Here is a 22,711-nt window from a genome sequence, read left to right as displayed (position 1 = left end):
CTCTCTCCCCACACTCTCTACTTCTCTCCCACACTCTCTACTCTCTCCCCACACTCTCTACTCTCCCCACACTCTCTACTCTCTCCCCACACTCTCCCCACTCTCGCTACTCTCTCCCCACACTCTCTACTCTCTCCCCACACTCTCAACTCTCCCACAATTTCTACTCTCCCCAACTCTATACTCTCGCCCCACTCTCTACTCTCTCCCCACACTCTCTCCCCACACTCTCTACACTCTCTACTCTCTCCCCACACTCTCTACTCTCTCCCCACACTCTCTACTCTCTCCCCACACTCTCTACTCTCTCCCCACACTCTCTACTCTCTCCCACACTCTCTACTCTCTCCCCACACTCTCTACTCTCTCCCCACACTCTCTACTCTCCCCACACTCTCTACTCTCTCCCCACACTCTCTACTCTCCCCACACTCTCTACTCTCTCCCCACATTCTCTACTCTCTCCCCACACTCTCTACTCTCTCCCCACACTCTCTACTCTCTCCACACTCTCTACTCTCTCCCCACACTCTCTACTCTCTCCTCACACTCTCTCCCCACACTCTCTACTCTCCCCAAACTCTCTACTCTCTCCCCACACTCTCTACTTCTCCCCACACTCTCTACTCTCTCCACACACTCTCTACTCTCCCCACACTCTCTACTCTCTCCCCACACTCTCTACTCTCTCTCCACACTCTCTACTCCCTCCCCACACTCTCTACTCTCTCCACACTCTCTACTCTCCCCACACTCTCTACTCTCTCCACACTCTCTACTCTCTCCCCACAACTCTCTACTCTCCCCACACTCTCTACTCTCTCCCAGACTCTCTACTCTCTCCCCCACACTCTCTACTCTCTCCCCACACTCTCTACTCTCTCTCCCCACACTCTCTACTCTCCCCCCACACTCTCTACTCTCCCCACACTCTCTACTCTCCCCACACTCTCTACTCTCTCCCCACACTCTCTACTCTCCCCACACTCTCTACTCTCCCCACACTCTCTACTCTCCCCACACTCTCTACTCTCCCCACACTCTATACTCTCTCCTCACACTCTCTACTCTCTCCCCACACTCTCTACTCTCCCCACACTCTCTACTCTCCCCACACTCTCTACTCTCCCCCACACTCTATACTCTCCCCACACTCTCTACTCTCCCCACACTCTCTACTCTCTCCCCACACTCTCTACTCTCTCCCCACACTCTCTACTCTCCCCACACTCTCTACTCTCCCCACACTCTACTCTCTCACCACACTCTCTACTCTCCCCACACTCTCTACTCTCTCCACACTCTCTACTCTCTCTCCCCACAGTCTCCCCACACTCTCTAATCTCTCCCCACACTCTCTACTCTCCCCCCCCACACTCTCTACTCTCTGCCCACACTCTCCCCACACTCTCTACTCTCCCCACACTCTCTACTCTCCCCACACTCTCTACTCTCTCCCCACACTCTCTACTCTCTCCCCACACTCTCTACTCTCCCCACACTCTCTACTCTCCCCACACTCTCTACTCTCCCCACTCTCTCTACTCTCCCCACACTCTCTACTCTCTCCCCACACTCTCTACTCTCTCCCCACACTCTCTACTCTCTCTCCCCACTCTCTCCCCACACTCTCTACTCTCTCTCCCCACACTCTCTACTCTCCCCACACTCTCTACGCTCTCCCCACACTCTCTACTCTCCCCACACTCTCTACTCTCTCCCCACACTCTCTACTCTCTCCCCACACTCTCTACTCTCCCCACACGCTCTACTCTCCCCACACTCTCTACTCTCTCCCCACTCTCTACTCTCTCCCCACTCTCTACTCTCTCCCCACTCTCTACTTTCTCCCCACACTCTCTACTCTCCCCACACTCTCTACCCACACTCTCTACTCTCCCCACACTCTCCCCACACTCTCTACTCTCTCCCCACACTCTCCCCACACTCTCTACTCTCTCCCCACACTCTCTACTCTCCCCACACTCTCTACTCTCTCCCCACACTCTCTACACTCCCCACACTCTCTACTCTCTCCCCACACTCTCTACTCTCCCCACACTCTCTACTCTCTCCCCACACACTCTACTCTCTCCCCACACTCTCTACTCTCCCCACACTCTCTACTCTCTCCCCACACTCTCTACTCTCCCCACACTCTCTACTCTCCCCACACTCTCTACTCTCTCCCCACACTTTCTACTCTCCCCACACTCTCTACTCTCTCCCCACACTCTCTACTCTCTCCCCACACTCTCTACACTCTCCCCACACTCTCTACTCTCTCCCCACACTCTCTACTCTCCCCACAATCTCTACTCTCTCCCCACACTCTCTACTCTCCCCACACTCTCCCCACACTCTCTACTCTCCCCACACTCTCCCCACACTCTCTACTCTCCCCACACTCTCTACTCTCCCCACACTCTCTACTCTCCCCACACTCTCCCCACACTCTCTACTCTCCCCACACTCTCCCCACACTCTCTACTCTCCCCACACTCTCTACTCTCCCCACACTCTCCCCACACTCTCTACTCTCCCCACACTCTCTACTCTCTCCACACTCTCTACTCTCCCCACACTCTCTACTCTCCCCACACTCTCCCCACACTCTCTTCTCTCCCCACACTCTCCCAACACTCTCTACTCTCCCCACACTCTCTACTCTCCCCTTCCACCCTCTCGCCCTCCGCTCCACGTGCTCTGATCGCTGGCCCGCTGCTGTTGTGGTGGTGGCCGTGGTGCAGGTGGTCGTGGTGCTGGTTGGTGGTGGTCGTGTCCGTGGTGGTCGTGGTGGTGCTGGTGGTGGTGCTGGTGGTCGTGGTTGGTGCTGGTGGTGCTGGTTGGTGGTGGTGCTGGTGGTTGGTGGTGGTCGTAGTTGGTGGTGGTGGTGCTGGTGGTGGCCGTGGTGGTGGTGCTGGTGGTGGCCGTGCTGGTGGTGGCCGTGGTGGTGGTGGCCGTGGTGGTGGTGGTCGTGGTGGTTGGTGGTGTTCGTAGTTGCTTGGTGGTGGTGGCCGTGGTTGGTGGCGGCGGCGGCGGCAGCAGCGGATGCGATTTTCCGCGCATTTTTCGGGAGCGATTTTATTTCGAGGCGGCGCTAAAGCCCCGAGCCCTCCTCATGTCGGCTCGGCGACATTTTACTCGCACTGAGCTCCCCACCATCACCACCACCACCATCACCACGACGTGCGGCCACGCTCGGCCGCTCCACCTCTTCTCCTCTTCCTCAACATCGTCCACCACCACCAACAACAACAGCAGCAGCAGCAGCAACAGCTCCACGGACATCAGCAACAGCAGCCACCGCGCTTCTTCCATCTGCCCCGTCGCCAGCTATAGGGCTGACCTCGGGTCGTTCGACCATCAACCACCACCACCATCAACAACAACAACCACCAACAACAACAACAACCACCACCACCATCAACAACCACCACCGTCGTGTAGCGCCAGCAGCAAGGCGGAGTTGGCGGTGGTGGTGAAAGGATTGTGTGTGTGGGGGGTCGGGGAAGGGATTCCACGGGAACGACTTCTTTCCGGCCAACAACAACAACACCAACAACAAACAACAACAACAACCAACAGCAGCAAGCATCAAGCATCAAGCAGCAGCATAATCAGCAAGCGCCTTTGTTGTGTTTCATCTGAGCGTTGTGAGTTGTTGGGGCGAGCCGTGGTGGTCGTGGCTTTCGAGTTCCGCTCGGGGTGCCCTCTTGTTGTGTGGGGGGTGGTGGTGGTGGTGGTCGGTAGTAGTTGTTGTTGTTTATATCGTCGCACGTCCGTCGTTGATTTCTGACCCACGCGGGCGACTCAAAACAACCAAACAACCAAAACAACCAAACAAAACCACCAACCCAACGCCGCCGCCCCCCCCTCCCCAGCAGCCCCCCACAGCCCCCCCCCAGCAGCCATGAACAAGCTGTACATCGGCAACGTGAGCGAGGCAACGAGCGCCGCCGACCTGGAGGGGCTCTTCGCCGAGCGGCAGCTGCCCTGGCTCGGACACTTCGTGCTCAAGGCGGGCGGCTACGCCTTCGTCGACTGCCCCGACGACACGAGCGCTCTGCGGGCCATCGAGACACTCTCGGGTGCGTTGCGGGCACCACCACCATCATCATCGTCATGATCATCATCGCCGTGGTCGTCGTCACCATCATCATCATGATCACCACCACACTCCCTGAAGTCATCCCCAGTACATCATCCACCGCCAACCAACCAGAGTCTTTCGCAGACGTTCACTCGCTCGGCAAAGCAACCAGCAAACCCGTCCGTCACCCGCCACTACCAGCAACAAGATTCACGCCGGTTGCTCGTTCGTTCACTCGCTCGGCGAAGCAACCAGCAACCCATCCACCAACCCATACACCACACCATACATCACCAGAGTTAAGCTTGGTGCTCGCTCGCTCGCTCACTCGGCAACCCGCCACCATCCACCACCGCCACCACTACCAGCAACAAGATTCACGCTGTCGCTCACTCACTCATTCACTCGCTACTCACAGGGCGCCACACCACCCAACCATCATCCACCACCCACCCATCATCATCCACCACCACCCATCATCCACCACCCACCCATCATCCACCACCCACCCATCATCATCCACCACCACCCATCATCCACCACCACCAGCCAGTCACGCTGTCGCTCACTCACTCATTCACTCACTCGCTACTCACAGGGCGCCACACCACCCAACCATCACCCACCATCCACCACCCACCCATCATCCACCACCCAACCATCACCCACCACCACCAGCCAGTCACGCTGTTGCTCACTCACGACTCGCTGGGCACCCCACCATCCACCCATCATCCACCCATCATCCACCCATCATCCACCACCCATCCATCACCCACTACCACCGGCCAGTCACGCTGTTGCTCACTCGCTCACGACTCGCCGGGCACCCCACCATCCACCCATCATCATCCACCCACCCATCATCATCCACCACACACCCATCATCCACCATCCACCCATCCATCATCCACCACCACCAACCAGATTCACGTTGGTGCTCACCCATTCACTCACTCGCTATTCACAGGCGTGTTAGAGACGATGCAAACCGATGTGCTCATTCATAGCCATAGAGGATACAGAGACTCATTCACAGACATCGACTCACAGACACACTGAGATGTACTCATTCACAGCCATGCAGGATACAGAGACTCATTCACAGACATCGACTGACAGACACACTGAAATGTACTCATTCACAGCCATGCAGGATACAGAGACTCATTCACAGACATCGACTCAGACACTGAGATGTACTCATTCACAGCCATACAGGATACAGAGACTCATTCACAGACATCGACTGACAGACACACTGAGATGTACTCATTCACAGCCATGCAGGATACAGAGACTCATTCACAGACATCGACTGACAGACACACTGAAATGTACTCATTCACATCATACAGGATACAGAGACTCATTCACAGACATCGACTCACAGACACACTGAGATGTACTCATTCACAGCCATGCAGGATACAGAGACTCATTCACAGACATCGACTCACAGACACACTGAAATGTACTCATTCACATCATACAGGATACAGAGACTCATTCACAGACATACACAAATACATTCACTCACGTACACAAACTCATAGAGTAGTACATAGAGACAGCCTCACATTGACTGACTGACTTGTATAGATAAACAGCATAGACACATTCACTAATGCAGCAGTACGGACCCAACAATACAGATTCACACTCTTAAATTTCACACGAACACTTGCAGTTATCACTCTCGCGTAACGCACTTTAAATATAAACTCACGCAACAAATATAACTCTTAACATCCTCACTTACATATTACCCCATCACACGCTTCTCTCTCGTGTAAACACAACACCACACGGAGTCAAAGTCGGCTTTACATTGGCTAGAACGTCGCCTCTTATACGCTGGTATTATATTTTAGAATTTCGGTGATTTTTTTTTATTGAAGAGGCTCGTTCGTGTTAAATGTTTGCGCAAGATGTAGGGGATTTACCCATAAAACTAGGACGCGCAGTGGTTCGTAGGGTCGATGGTCCCCGTGGTGGTGATGATGGTCCCCATGTGGTATTGGTGCGGTGGTGGAGTTTTGGTGGTCCGTGTGATGATGGTGATGTGGTCCCTCCCTTGTGTGGTTGATGGTCCCCTAGTCTGGTGGTCCGTGTGATGGTTGGATCACTGATGGTCCCTAATGTAGTGGGCCCGTGTGATGATGGTCCCTTGTGTTGTTGATGGTCCCCTAGTCTGGTGGACCCTAATGTGGTGGGCCGTATGGTGATGGTCCCCATGTGACATTGGTGCGGTGGTGGAGTTTTGGTGGTCCGTGTGATGATGGTGATGTGGGCCCTCCCTTGTGTGGTTGATGGTCCCCTAGTCTGGTGGACCCTAATGTGGTGGGCCGTATGGTGATGGTCCCTTGTGTTGTTGATGGTCCCCATGTGTCATTGGTGCGGTGGTGGAGTTTTGGTGGTCCGTGTGATGATGGTGATGTGGTCCCTCCCTTGTGTGGTTGATGGTCCCCTAGTCTGGTGGACCCTAATGTGGTGGGCCGTGTGTTGATGGTCCCTTGTGTTGTTGATGGTCCCCATGTGTCATTGGTGCGGTGGTGGAGTTTTGGTGGTCCGTGTGATGATGGTGATGTGGTCCCTCCCTTGTGTGGTTGATGGTCCCCTAGTCTGGTGGACCCTAATGTGGTGGGCCGTGTGTTGATGGTGATGGTCCGTGGTGTGGTGGTGGTGGTTCGTGCTGTAATGTTCTATGGTGTGGTGGTGGTGGCGGTCCGTGCGATGGTGGAGCGCAACATCCACACTGCAGTCGCAAGGCATCACACTCCGTAACATTAGCACACACGTGAGCGTGTGCTATGTTGTTAATATAAATATGTACTGCATGCCTGTGTGTAAACTAATGATTATTATATACACCAGCAGCAGTGGTAGCAGTGTGTGTGTGTTCTCCCGCCATGTCCCACCCACAAGTTGACAAGAGGCGGCCCCCTTCTCCTGCTCCACTGCCTTTCCCCTGCTGTCTCCCGGGCCAACTCGGCGTGCAGGGAGACGGGGTGGGGGGGTGCCCCCCTACTATTAAACCACCACGACAACAAACTATTATCTTCTTAACCAACACAGCACCGACTCGCACTAGCCACGGTTATCGCGAAAATAAGGGTATGGTGGTGGTGGTAGGTGCGTGGTGGGTTGGTGGTGGTAGTGGGGTGGTGGTTCGTGGTGGGTGGTGCTTGTTGGTGGCGGGTTGGTGGTGGGGTGGTGGTGGTGGATGGTGGTGGATGGTCGGTTGGGTGGTGCGTGGTGGGGAGGTGGTGCTTGGTGGTAGGGTGGTGGTGGTGCGTGGTGGGTTGGTGGTGGTAGTGGGGTGGTGGTTCGTGGTGGGTGGTTCGTGGTGGGTGGTGCTTGGTGGTGGGGTGATGGTGCTTGGTGGTAGGGTGGTGGTGGTGCGTGGTGGGTTGGTGGATTTGTGGTGCGAATGCCACCACCAGCACCACCACCGCGGGCTAGCGGGGGGTGGGGGAGAGTTTAAATTTGTACTATTTTTTTCATGGTAAATACCACATCGAGCGACAAGTAAAAAAAAACCCCGCCCGTCGCCGTCGTCATTCCCACCACGCGATGATTTTGGTGTTAGGCGATAGTTGTAGCCCACGTGTTTTGTTTCTGTCGGGGGGATTTTAATTCTCTAATTCTCGGGGAAAACCGCGAGAGGAGGGGTGGGGGGGGGTGTGTTTGGGGGGGCTTCCCCGTGCTTAAGTCGAACCGGGGATTTGTCACCATCGTTTGGGGGGTTCACGCCACCTCGGCCCCTGGCACCCCCACAACTCTCGATCCTCGTTGACCATGCGACGTCGGGTTGACGTGAGAGACACGTCGGGTTGACGTGGTGGTGGTGGTGAGGCATGGTCGTGACCGACTACCTCTGTCCTCGTGTCCACCCATCAAGCCACCATCAACACCACTACCTTCATCACCACCATCACCGCCATCGCCACCATCGCCACCACTACCTTCATCACCACCATCGCCACCACTACCTTCATCATCACCACCACTACCTTCATCACCACCACTACCTTCATCACCACCACTACCTTCATCACCACCACTACCTTCATCGCCACCACTACCTTCATCACCACCATCGCCACCACTACCTTCATCACCACCATCGCCACCATCACCACCATCGCCACCACTACCTTCATCGCCACCATCGCCACCACTACCTTCATCACCACCATCACCGCCACTACCTTCATCACCACCTTCATCACCACCACTACCTTCATCACCACCACCATCGCCACCACTACCTTCATCACCACCACCATCGCCACCACTACCTTCATCACCACCACCATCGCCACCACTACCTTCGCCATCACCACGATCACCATCGCCATCACCACCACAGTATTCTTCACCGCCACCATCTTCACCATCACCGCCTTAACCGTCACCACCACCGTCATCTTAACCACCGTCAGCACCATCTTCACCATCACCAACATCATCACCAAACATCTTCACCATCACCACCATCATCACGTCTATTGTATGTCCTGTATGTTAAACTTCTTTCCCACCGTACCTAGCCAACCGCGCTAGTCGGAGGTGCGGGGGAAGGGCAACAAACTAAGCATTGTTATTGTCGTTACTATTACAATAACACTGTGATAGTATGCCGCAATTCTTTATCGCTATAGTGTAATTTCTCTATTCCCACTCGCTGCACTGAAGTGCATGCGTGTGTATGTGTGTGTATATATACTGTAAGTTCTTTATAACAAAGCGAGAAAGTTTTACCGTGCCTCCTTTTGTTCTGCGTTTAACTTGGGTTAAGTTTACGGATTTCTCGTTTAAAGTCGTGGTCGTGATTGTTGTTGAGGGTGGTGACCGCCATCACCACCACGACAACCACCATCATCACCATCACCACAACAACCACCATCATCACCACCACGACCACCATCATCACTACCATCACCATCATCACCACGACAACCACCATCACCATCATCACCACCATCACCACCACGACAACCACCATCACCACCACGACAACCACCATCACCATCATCACCACCACCACCATCACCACCACGACAACCACCATCATCATCACCATCACCACCATCACCATCATCACCACCATCACCATCACCACCATCACCACGACGACCACCACCATCACCACGACAACCACCATCACCACCATCATCACCACCACGACAACCACCATCACCACCACGACCACCACCATCATCACCACCATCACCATCACCACGACCATCACCACCACGTGTGTGTGTGTGGGGAGGGGGGTTGCACGCCATCTCTCGTTCGGTAACGCGTTCTGTAAACGATGTTAATCTTTAAGAGAGAGAATCTGCAAACAAACGAGCATATATAATACTACTACTACACGATCTTATAGATGCGACAGGGGGGGGATGGGTACAAGTGTGGTGTGGTGTGTAAACCACCGGGGCCACGGTCGCGTAGAGAACAAAGCGCCACGCTTAAGACTTACCGAGTTTGATGCCCGCGCACCACAACCATCAACCAACATCACCATCAACCAACATCACCATCAACCAACATCACCATCAACCAACACCACCATCACCACCATCAATCACCACCACAATCAACCACCACCACGACCATCAACCAACACCACCATCACCACACTCGCCACCACCATCAACCAACACCACCATCAGCCAACACCACCACACTCACCACCACGACCATCAACCACAATCACCACCACGACCAACGACGACGATTATCTCGACCCTACCCTAGGTCGGCTCGGCCTCAAACGAGCACCTGGCGTAGCGGTGTGTAGTAAACATCTCCACTGGGGGGTGGGGGAGACAAAGGCGGCCGGGCGTGGTGCTGGCCACCCAGCACCCCCTCGTGTGCCACAGTTCCGACCTTCGTGGCTGTTGCTACTCGCTAACAGCACATGCCCTCCCCTCCATCATTCTGTTGATGGCTACACGGGGGGATCTTTGTTGTGAACAAAAGGTCCCGTGGTGGTGATGGTGGTGATGTTGGTGGTGTTGGGGGGGCTTTGCTCGACTCTTGGTCTCCTCTTCCTTCTCCGCAGGGAAAGTTGAACTCCACGGGAAGGCGCTCGACGTGGACTACTCCGTGGCCAGAAAGCAACGGTGAGCAAACACACAAACAAACACACACACGCAGAATGTTTAAATATCTAGAGGAAATGTCGTCGACTTCCGATGCAATTTTAATGTCAAATTGTTAGCTGCACGCGTTGCAATTCGTGGTTTAAAAAAAATCAATGCGGGTTACATATCAGCTGGTAAAGTTGTAAACAGGTTTTTTAAAAAAAAAAAGTTTGAATGTATATTCTTGGTTCTTTCGGTAAAGTCACGTAGAAGGGAAACAATAAAATAATACAAATATAAAACAAGCAATTGCTTGTGTTGCAGTCGAAACGTCGTGAGAATTGTATTGTTTTATATATTTTTTATTATTTTATTGTTTCCCTTCTGCGTGGTGGTGACTTTACCGAAAGAACCAAGAATATGAATCCCTGCAGTCACGAAAGCTTTAAATCAAAGTTTGAATGGTTTCGGTACAAGATCCACGTGTTTTGCCTACTGGTTTATCCCCCCAACTGCGTGTCGTTACTATTTAAGCGCTATTCCCATTAAGAACATGTCCCACGGTGTGTTTTTTTAATGTCAGCAGTATTATTACTCAACGTATCTGATGACAAAGTGTAGAGTTTGTTGTTGTTGTTGTTCATACCTGTCAATTAATTCGTGTACAGGGAAATTGAGTTTATCAGGCCCATACGGCCTGCGGACGTTTCAATACTGACAACAACAACAACTAAACATTGTTTATTTGTGTTGTGTTTCTCCCTTGTTGTGATGGTACTTTGTAAGGATGAACTTTGAAATGTATAAGGGCACGGGGGTTGACCATTAAGGTCTGTGTTAATGGTCAGTAGTAATAAGGTAGGACACTGATAAGGGGGGGGTTGACAGCTATTGATATTTTAGTTTTTATTGTCATCTTTGAACGGTGACATAATCTTGCACAACTTAGGCTAGCCCAGAAACGTGAAAAACAATAAATTCGTTGTTGTAAAAAAACGTTACAGTTGTTGTTGACAGTAAAGAGCACCAGAGTTGCTTGAGTTAAAACTTAAGCTGACAGCTTCAAGCCATGCTTTGTTGTTGGTTCAACGCGCAGTAGTCGGGGGAGGGGGGGTTATTTGTGTCGTTAAACCCGCCACCACCCGACACGGCCCAATTAGTAAGGGGGTTTTGTCCGCACAAAACGTGACAATTCGTTCCTCGTACAGCACTAAACCGGTTGTGTTGTTGTACCCGAATTGTAAATGTTGTAAGTGGGTTTACTCAACACACAACCGGTTAGTGCTGTACTAGTAACGAATTGGCACGTTTTTATTTTCTCTCCCTTACAAACCCCTTGGCGATTGGCAGCGTCGGGTGGCGGCGGGTTTAACGACACAACATTTATATTTAACACGCTCTAACCCAAAAAAATACGATTAGTCGTCGTCGCAGTAGTTAGAGAACTCGCCCCACGTGTTGGCCCGGCTGTGTTTAAGATTCGGCGTTTGGTGCACTCAACATCTTACTCACAAATGTTTGTAAAACAAAACAAAAAAATCTATTCTAGCTTCGGGGAATTGTGAAGGGTGTAACTCTGAGCACCGTTTAGTGCGGCAGAGTTAACACTGACCTTGTTGCTTACCTTAATTCGATTGGTGGGATGGACGACAACACTCATAGATTGTGCGACTGTTTGTGGATAAGGAACAGAAGAATGTGGTGTGTAGCTGCAGTGCTAAATAAGGCCATAAGTTATTTTGTTTAGTTCACAGGATTCTTAATAATTGTATCATGACACACTTTGAATGGTTTTATTTATCCTTTATCGCTGAATACTGTGGTTTACACGACTATAACGCTGAGTATATATTGTTGAAAAGATTTGGTTATTCACAATTCCACCAGTCACACTCGATTGAGAGCACTTCTCACCATGTGATTGGAGTGTGGTTCACTGTTGTGGTTCACTATTGTCAGCTCTATCATATTTGGAAGACTAGAAAAGTAGACCCTTGGATGCATTAACTGCTTTTAGAAATTGAAACTCTTAAAATGGGCAAAAATGAAGGTGACTGGCCTTAGTCTTGCCTTCTCATGATTAACACGTTGCTTTTGAAAGGTAGCGATTTGCTAAATGCAACGTGGATTGTGTTTTTGTGGAGCTGAGACCTCTCTGCATCGTGTATAGTAGTAACTTCCTGCAAGTTATACACAGCACACGCATACAGTATACGCCCCTTACATTGTACACAATTTGAGGCTGCAAAATGTGCGGGCAAATTTTACATTGCATGTTGAACTCGCCTTCACTCACTCGTTACGTTGTGGTACATGATGGGGTGTAGGACACACTCTTACAAGTCTTAAAGATGACGCATCGCTCGGTTTGCTATACTGTGTATTAGTAGTGGTTTAGGTTGTAATTAATTGCAACGTCGAAGACAATGCCACTGTGCAAGTCCGTCCGTCTTGTGAATGCGGATACAGCTGTCGGTGGCCTCGCTCTATTGGGTTATACATTTAAAACATTTGCGCTTCCACTCGTAAGCTTTGTCAATGAATATGGTATTAAATATCCCCGGCTTTATAATAATAATGGTCTTTGGGTCCTCGGGTAAGGTTATATGTGGGCACTGTACATTCTTGTGTAATTGAGACACAGTGGCGGGATGGGGACACGTGTGTAAAGTGGTGCGACTCTAACTGTGGTGCCACCACCACGTGGCATTCGTGGACGTTGGCAGAGCCCCAGTGTGAAGGTACTTCTAAGGCTTGTTTAGCACTTACCTTTAGTTTGTGTGTGTTAAAATTCAGGCTGTCTCAAAAGAACAGGGAGGAGGAGGAAGTCCACCGTGGCCATTCAGTGACGTGTGACAGTCCGGGTATCGTGACTAAAGAATACATTTGTAAACCACATCGTATTGCTTTAAGCTCCGCAACGAGTTATTCTTAACCGTCAACACTTACTTACATAATCATTACATAATTCAAACTGAATGGATGTATAAGGGGAAAAGGAGCCATTTAGAGCCTAACTTTGTTCTCAAGTTTGTTAACTGAACTTTTTTTTTTAAATGTATGCATTGAGATGAAAATACAAAGTATACCTGGGTTTGTTATGAACCTTGATACGAGTTCCAGATTATTTAATTACTTTATCCTATGAATTGCATAACGTGTTTTGTAACGAGCTGCCATTCAATGGCTGATATGTAAGGGTATGCATTGTCGCGAATGTTTATATACGTGAAAGACAATGTGGTGAAATGTGGCTAATGAATAGGATTTATTTCATTAAAGAATAAATATATATTTTTTCAATTATAATCGACACGAACCTTTGTTAAGGATGCGTGTCCACGTACGTGCATCCGTTGCAGCCTTATTGTTCTTGTTGTTAAGTTTTATTATTCATGAGCGGGTGTACAGTGGTTTGCACGCTTTCGTTATTAGGTAGATGTTGGATATGTCACGACAGTCGACGTTTGGGGAACGACGGGGGGTAGGTTTCAAGGTATTACATAACGCTCTTTCGTTACTCAAAGCCTTCCTAATTATGCCCAGATCGTTGTTAAGTGCACGATGTTTTGTCCAGCAGCAACTCGTGAACATCTCGTGTGCTCTCACTGCCCCCCCCCCCCCCCCCACTTTAAATTATTTCAAATTTAAGATGTTAACAAACTCTTTGAGTTCTGACCACACACACACACACAGCAACTGCAAAAGAGGGATGTTGTACAGTGCATAATGATGACCACGTCATTTGTTTCTTCGTCGACTTTTTCCATGCAAACATTCCCCCATCTCTCTCCCAATTTGAAATTGCCCGGAAAATTTAACGTGGGACATGCAAATGCACAATACTGTATAACTTTCCATCTGTGTCACCAATTAAATGGTATTCACTTCCATATGGTGAGTTTCTTCCCCCCCCCCCCTCTCTCTTCCAGGCAAACTGGAAATTCTTGGAAGTTAAGCTGTCTGTAGCTTTTGTCACTGATTTCCCCCCCCCCCTTTTTTGGAAGTTACACATGTGTAAGCGCTTTTTATCGGTAAAGCGTGGCACTCGTCGGTTATTCGATAATATAGGAGAGAGAGAGAGATAAAATGGAGAAAAGATCAGGAAATGTTGTGCTGTTATGCCATGATATCTAAAAGAAAAATTCATTTGTATGCTTCATGCTGCAGGGAGAAAAAATACCCACATACATTCTGTGACTATCCGTGGTATTCCACTGCCTCTTGTGTGTGGCCTTGCAGTAGTCGGCTAGCACTGTGGATTTATTTGAGAGATTGAACATCAGGTCCAGTTATTGAAGGTGTTGTAAATGATGTGCCAGTACATAAAGTGAATGCGCGCAATACGTGTACTTTCCCATTAACTGCTGCTGCATGACGTGTCGATGTAATAAAAGTACTGCAATTTACTTAGAAACGTGACCTCACGTTACGTGATGTGTCCACGTCTGTGCTTTACATGTATCGGGGAGTAATGTATTTCACAATTTGTGACATGATCCAATGAATGTGTTGTCATATCTCGTTCAAGAAATTATCGGAGGAATTCTGACTTTATGTCATTACTGGAATGACAACGCCTTGCAGTAAGGCAATTTCTAAGTGGTCGTAATTATTTTTCATTCCATTGAATAATGTCAGATGCGCATATGGCAACGTGATATTACTGCCTGTATCATGATATCGTTGGGAAATGATGAGATGCTATGTGTACACCATGAATGCTTAGGTGTCTAGGGAAAAAAATGTGATTGCTAAGAATTTAAAACACCAATTTTTGTTATACATTTAGTTGAAATACATTGTGTTTTTTTTAAATATACATATTATTACTGTGCTTATTTGGTGTAAAGCAACAAATACATGAGTGAAAATGTAATATTTACTGATTACATATACTATTCAACACGTTAAAACTACTTGTTAATGTAATCTGCTTACATGGCGATCATATACAGACGGAATAGTGTAACACTGCCTTCTCGCATTAAAAGTACAATAACCGTGCAGTACCTATTGTGGGACTAGTCGTTATGTGCTGTCCGGTGGGGTGTAACTGCACACTTTTATTCAGGGTGAATTGCTTTGGGTAACGTGTCTTGGGTTAGGATTACTTTTTAACCAACAATTGTTGTGTAATATGGAATATCCCGGCACACGTGAATGCACCGAACAATGCACGGTGTAATAGTGTACTGGGAACATATTCACCATTTGGTATTTATACTTCGATTTAAGGCGACTACACATTTTTAGGCTCCAGTTCAAGTAACCGTAGATGGCTTACCATAGTCGTGTATTGAATGTGAGTGAAGTGTGTAAAGTGTTAATCCATTTTATATTTTGCAAAACTATAGCACGTTCAGTATTGTGCTCCATTATCTGTTATTCTGTTCCTGTGTTATCATACCGAGTCCCCATACTGTCCCATTGTGTAATCTGGCTGTTTTACACTGGAATGGAGGAATGATGGGAGTATTGCATGTGGTGAGAGGTCCAACTGCTGAGAATTGTATTTGTTTGAATTATAATTAATAACCAATAATTATTGATGTTAGTGTTGCTGCGTCATATAGTGCTGATGTTTACTGTTATGCTTTGCCAATGGGCAAACAATACATGTAGGTTTTGCTGCACTTGCATTGTGTGGAATGTGGCTGTAGCAAGTGCATGCGTAGCAATTAATGAATTCATTAATTTATTGAAGCATACAAACAATAAGGAGGGGTCATCATCGCTAAAATAGCTGAAAATGTCAAAACCCAAGTCTTTTAGGCGCAGTTTTTTAAAAATACTTGGCAGCCAAACGCATGCATGATATTTCTTAATTCTCTGTAGGCCACATTTTAATAGTGGATATTAGTGAACAAACGAGGCAATGGATTGTGGGAGGAGTGCATTGGCGAGAGCTTGAGAACCAATACTGTGACTACAATATGTTTGTACGTTTTGAGCAGAGATTTGATCGAACGATTCTGTTATACCTGCAACATGTTTTAAACATGAACACAGATGCATGGTTTCAATTCGGACAGCATTGTGGGTAAAAGCCATTCCTCCCGTTGTGACGTGAAAATTAAATGTTTAAAAGCAATAATTAAGATATTACAACTAATTGTCAAGATCTACACTTACCCCCACATTTACACCCAAACAACCAATCAGGGTTTATCATAGGCAAGGGCAGTGATTACATATTAACAAAATTGACGGCATTCTACCTTGGATGTATGCAGATCCTGTTTATGTACATAGGTTAAAATGTCTTAAACTTGTCAAACATTTGACCTATGTGGTTAAAATGGACCATTCGCTGGTGCTTTTAAGAGGTTATGGTATTTTGGGATGACCCATTTTGAATGCTAATGCTGCAGCCAGAGTACTTAATAATCAGTTCTTTAAACTATCTTACCAACGCAGGACTGAATTATATGGCAAGATAAGTCGAGGAGAACTTGTATCCATGACTCCTATTATTCATGACTCCTGTTATTCATGACTCCTATTATCCACGGGAGCTGTACTATCCGTGAAAACTCCCAATTACCCAAGGCCCTGTGAGTTCCCAACAATCTGTTTTCTGCTATGTAAGTCCAGAACGGTGTTCAATTCCCAGTATTTTTTCCCAGATCAAGGGGAGTCATGTGGCATTTTATTCCAGGTATCCACAATATTTTTTTCTATGGATAAGTGGAATAAATTGGTGGATAATCCCGTGAATAATATGATCCATGGTATTGGTCCTCCCATATGATGGATGAGTTCTGCATGTAATTTTTTGTATGTTCAAGCTTTTATTATTGGATGTACATGATGTAATCCCTTTACAGTAGTTCATCCAGCAGTAGATTGATATTGAACAATATTATTTTGTAATATTACTCCAAGCAAGTTTGTATTACTTGCGACACCAAACTGAATACTTTGGTGTTCCTCAGTACTGTGAAGTGTCATTGAAAATTATAATATGCTGTGTTTACAGTGAAGCAATTGCAATCGTACTAACCACACAATAAAACAATTGCATACAACGTTCTAAGTACGCGAATATATATTTAATATCTACACTTTACAGGACGAAGTACAATTACAATATATTCTAACAAACTAATTTACAGTGCAGTATTCGTTTCAATATTCTATATTACACAATACTTGACAGTGCTGTACTTGGAATAAAAATCATCGTGAAGCAAAAAAAGAATGCCGCAATCACATTTTTGTCCTTTGCAATACGGTTTGCATTCCTACCGTTCTATAAAGTTCATAATTTTCACCTATATTCATTAAAAGCAACAACAAAAAAGCCTGATTTTATTTTAAACATTGTTTAGATAAATGGATGGGAGTCCGGGGTGTAGTAGGCAGTAAATAAAGTAGGGATTGATATGTTATTATTTTAAAGGGGAAAAGGTAATAGTACAGTCAATGTTTTGTCCTGTTGTATAAAAAATATATGCATCGAAGCAATGGTCATTGCATGAGATGGTAACTAATGTTGACTGTAAAAGAGACGACTGCATTACAGCTATAGTTCCTGAAGAAAGATTTGGAATAAGAACTTCCAGGTTAAAAAATTAACCCCCCCCCCCCACTCCCGGAAAATAGTTGAACTTTCTAAAAGTGGGAAGTGTAATTGTACACTACAATTGCAAGAGTGTTTCATATGGCACAGCAGTGGATTTGTACGAGACAACTCTTATTACATCGCACTGTATAAAGTATTGTATATCAGAGAACCAGCTGATATTATACACATGTAAGCATTATTCTTATTTAGGTTCCTTCAATCTTTTAGAGTCGATGGGCCCAATGAGATCCTCAACACCTCTTCCTGACTTCCAGCTTCACGGCTCCCTATGCTTGGAGCTCTTTCTCTGATAAACTGGGTAAAAGGCAACACAAATGCCCCATAATCTGTTACTAATAAAAAAAATAAGCCAATAGCTTAGTGTGCTCTACCTGGTGAGATAAAACAATTGTTGAGTTTTATTTGTAGATTTTTAAAGTGATTTGTTTACCTTTTACTATGTTTTGCACACCTACCGTATATTTTTTTAGTAACGTTTGCTGTTGTAACGTTATGATCTGCCCCTTACTTGGACATCTTTTAAAAATAGCTTTATAGCTCATCAGATTCTTCGGTATAAATGAATAATTATTTAATAATAGGGTTTTTTCCCCTTTTTTCTGGCAACAAAACTGAAACCTTTTTACAAGGATTCATGTCTGCATTAACCACAATACCTGCAGTCAAAATGCAAACAAAAGACATACTATGATAATATATGCATTGTCCTTGAAACTGATTGGTCCACACCAAGGGACGGCTTTCTTTTGAGCCTCGACCCAATTGGTGCTCGACCAGATGACGCCAAAAGGCGTACACTGGACAATGCATCATATTATCATAGTGTGTTTTTTGTTTGCATTTTGACTGCAGGTATTGTGGTTAATGCAGTAACATGAATCCTTGTAAAAAAAGGTTTCAGTTTTGTTGCCAGAAAAAAGGGGAAAACCCCTGTTATTACATTTTGGTACTGGCAAAGGAGGTCTAATGATGTAAAATAATTACTTGTTTTTATCGACGGCGGACATGCCTAAACCAGTGCATAGGACAAATGAGGACGAGCTGAAGTTTTTTTTAAAAACATTTTAATATCTGTGCAAACGTGTGGATTGTGCAGCAGAAAAGTTATGCGCAGGCACGACTAGGATGCACACTCGCACCATATACAGTACTGTCTTACGTTTGTCTTTACTGGTGTTTGCTAAGCCTACGTTCTTGTATGCACCGGCACTTATTCCCCTCTGTGCCAGAGATATAAACCAGCCTTACGCGAGTATGACGTTCTCTTGACTTGACCATTTAAAACCCACTGACTGTTTTAATCTGCATGTTGTCAAATGTTATTCTTATTTCGCAAAGTAAAAATGCTCAGTTTGGTTCAGAACCTGGGCGATTATTCGATTTAAATCGATTAATCCGGCCAAAATCTGTCTTGATAAAAAAAAATAGTCGACTATCTGGGGCCCTTTAAGAATGGGCGATACCCCAACACGCCGGCTCTTGAAGGCTGGAAACCCCCACAAGCCACGCCCATCACCTCCCGTCCAGTGGCACACGTTGAGTGGGAACGGCAGTTTAAGACTTTTAAGCGCTCTCGAAAGGGTTAACTTCCGGTTAAGCATTTTCTATAACCAGTCTAAACCGATTTGAAATGTCTTAACGTTTATTGCCTTGCGTATGCTCTTACCCGTTAGTGCAACGTTGCAGCGCTTACATTGCGCTAATGCATGCACCACATGCAATCGGTATCTTATCCGATTTGCTTCAACGATTTTGTTGTGGGCAATGCGACATTTGACCCCGTCGAGTTGAATATTTCATAAAAAAAATATGGAGAGAACATTTTTTTCTTAAATTTGGCTCTAGCCCTTCCTTTGTCCCTTCAGCGTGCACGATTCTCCATGTTTCGCTGAGGGACAGCGGCGAATTGTGCCCTGGAACATCATCACAGTTAAACTCTCTTGGCCTAGAGATCGTGGCTATTTTCACTTGCTGCCACCCACTGCTACAAAGCGCTATAGCGTTATAAACATTAACAAAAAAATATATAAACTGGCTAAAACTGGTAACCAAATTTTTGTTTTTGCTAAAGGTTTCAGTTCATGACTATAAGTGGATGACATCGGCTTATGGTTTCGGTTCGGTGCAATTCTGAAGGTGCAGAACGTTAGAATAACCCCCATGACCTGCATGTGTGTTTGTGTGTTGAACTTCTTTTGCAACGTACATAGCCAACCCTGCTAATCGGAGGCATTTATCCAGCAGTGGATTGCACACATTGGCAGTGCATGTGGAATAGCAGGGTATTTGTACGTTTTAATAGTCATAACAAAATAAACTTTAATTCTGGATGGTATAATTTGGGAGAGTGTCAAACACTTGAAGACAACCAGGTACAGAAGATGGCGGTTTTAATTCTTCAATAAAATGGCCTCCCACTGGAAGCCTCTGCAAATGCCACAACTAATGTATTCTTCTCTACTTTCTGCTGATGGCACACATACAGTGAATTAGTAATTGCCCTCAGAGATTAGGATCGGCAGGCCAGATGTGGAAAATCATTACACGAATTAACGACAAACGATTGTGTTCACAATGTGTGTTTTTTTCAGGTAAGTGCCAAAGGGGAGTACATTTTCTAGCAATGTATACCTGGGAATTTCAATTAGGTTGGAGAGTTTTTACTATTTAGGTTTGGGAAATTGACACACCTTGGTTTTGGGATACGGTAAATAAAATCCCACGCTCACCTATCTATTTCTTTGGCATCATTAAGAATGAATACTTGGGGAATTTCAGATTTATCACAAATGCTTCATTCACATTCATTTGTAGCATTTTGCATTATTAAACATACTAAATATTTAATTCAAATATCTCAAGGTTTGCCTGCAAGTGAACATTGAAAAATATTAACTATATTTGTCTTGCAGTGTTGCCATTCGTGGTAAAATGCAATTGACTTTTTGAACAAATAATTAAAACAAATCTGCGGTAGAGAGCACAGGGGGAGGGGTGGAATTGGAGGTGGTCGAGTGAGTGAAGGGGCTGTCGGGGATGGGTATATGAATGGTTTTCTATGACCCTGAGTTTGCACTCGACTCCACAGTTAAAATTAATTTGGCCGTATGGAACGCTCTTCCGATATTAGGAAGCCACTGGAGCTATGCACTTTCCAATCATCTAGATTGAAAACGAATTTATTTCGAACTGCTTTTTGTGTTTGAGTTTGTCTTTCCCCCACACCTCGAATTAGCACGGTTGTCGATGTACAGTGTGAAAGAAGTTAAACGTACATACAAATACCTAGTTATTTGAGAGTTTTCTATTTGTAGAAATGGTTACCAAATTTATATTTTAAAAAGACCAGTCATTTGTTTTCACAATCCCAAAATATCCTTGGTTTCTAAAGGCACATCAGATTCTCGTTTATTGAAAAGTATATGCTCTACCATTATGCCTGGATTTTTGCGATCATGAATTCTGTTGAATATGACTCTGGAAATTGCTCCAGTCATCCAGCTTCCCACAAAGCAAGGTCTTCAACGGAGTATATAGAATTTACTAAAACCTTTTAATAAGATGGAAAACGGATTGAGGTGATACGCTCCCACCAAGGCTATTCACAGGAAACATGCCCGAGAAGATGAACATTGTGTGAATGAAGCGATGAGATTGGTCCATTTGGCTTATGGCATTGCAAGACTATATGAGGAATGGGGCTGATGTGGGGAGGCCTTTATCTTGCAGTAGATTGACAATCTGTTGATAATAATGATACTGCCTTGTTGGGGGGTGTTATTGCAAATGAGATCCACGAACACCACATGCCCTCATGCTTTGGTTAAATTGACTGGCTGCATTTGCCACTAACCACGATGAATTTGCTCTGAATATAAATAAAAGCATTGGTTTCTGCGTATTGTAAAAAGTGTCTGCAAAGGTGTCAGTAAAATATTCAGTAGAATGCACTCGCAATAAAATTAGTTGTACGTGTTTGACAATTGTACACAATTTTTAAAAATGTGTTTTCAATGTATTGAAAGACTACGCTAACAAAAATAAAGGTACTTGAGCATGCTTTTACAGCACTTGCAAATGCCATGGGTGCACACTTCTTGACATGCTGCACACTTCTTGACATGCTACACAAGCTGTGGACGGTACAACACCTCTAGCGTAAGCCTGCTTGCACAGTTCTATCGGCATGTGTTGATGCGCATGGTTAGTTGGCGCTTTATACATGCTGCGTAAGAGGACATGTTTTACAATTAATCGACCTGATATATGCTGATGTTACATTTAGGCTATATTGACGGAAACTAAATAATGCAAATGAGACAAAATAAGAAAAAATGGAAGAAAAGGGGACTGAAAAGTTGACTTAACCATGATTCCATTCGTGGAAATTGAATAGTGTGCGTAAGATTAACACTCAAAAGTTCAAGAGGCGGCACATCAAGCGCACATTTAGCGCCGTGTGTATGACTATTTTACATCGACAAAATGCACCTCGTAAAATTGTTCAATACTTTTCATTTGTGCTCTGCACATGGATTTGGTGTGTACACTGCAGTAGAACTATAGTAGCTGTAACAATCCAGGGGATATAATCGCAAGGATAATTTTCTTGAATTAAATAATCCTCGTGGGCTGTGACATGGCCTGGCTTTTAATGCTCACGCTGCTTGTCGCAGAGGGTCACGGTTCGAATTTGACTAAAAATACGCCCAGCCTTTCGATTGAAAGCTTTCGTAAAGTTTCGTGACTGCTTCAATTTGAAGCACTGTCGTCCCGACAGTTCTGTTCTTTCACCTGAAGTAGGCTACTTGTGTTGTGGCCGAAACGTCGTGAGAATTTTATTGTCTTATTTTATTATTTTATTCTCATTCTACGTGACTTTACCGAAAGAACCAAAGAAGATACGCCCAGCCTGTTTCACTCACA

General features: G+C 46.2%; 1 protein-coding gene across 5 annotated transcripts in view; it reads left to right on the top strand.

Moving 5' to 3' along the window:
* Positions 1-3,008: 3,008 nt before the first annotated feature.
* LOC116938802 (insulin-like growth factor 2 mRNA-binding protein 3) overlaps positions 3,009-22,711 on the top strand; it is an 84,690-nt gene continuing 64,987 nt past the window's right edge. For 3 of the 5 annotated variants that reach the window (XM_032946461.2, XM_032946458.2, XM_032946456.2), the window contains exons 1-2: positions 6,991-7,210; positions 10,173-10,233. In XM_032946461.2, the coding sequence (XP_032802352.2) occupies positions 7,006-7,210; positions 10,173-10,233 (266 nt within the window). In that variant the 5' untranslated portion in view covers positions 6,991-7,005. Of the gene's footprint in view, positions 4,092-6,990; positions 7,211-10,172; positions 10,234-22,711 lie in introns of those variants that run through there. The other 2 variants (XM_032946457.2, XM_032946462.2) reach the window with 2 other exon arrangements.

The sequence above is a fragment of the Petromyzon marinus genome, chromosome 4 (assembly GCF_048934315.1).
Source record: "Petromyzon marinus isolate PM22_M1 ecotype Great Lakes invasive population chromosome 4, UKy_Petmar_22M1.pri1.0, whole genome shotgun sequence".
Lineage (NCBI taxonomy): Eukaryota > Metazoa > Chordata > Hyperoartia > Petromyzontiformes > Petromyzontidae > Petromyzon > Petromyzon marinus.
Note: the sequence above shows the minus strand (reverse complement) of the source record. Positions and strands in the feature narration are given on the sequence as shown.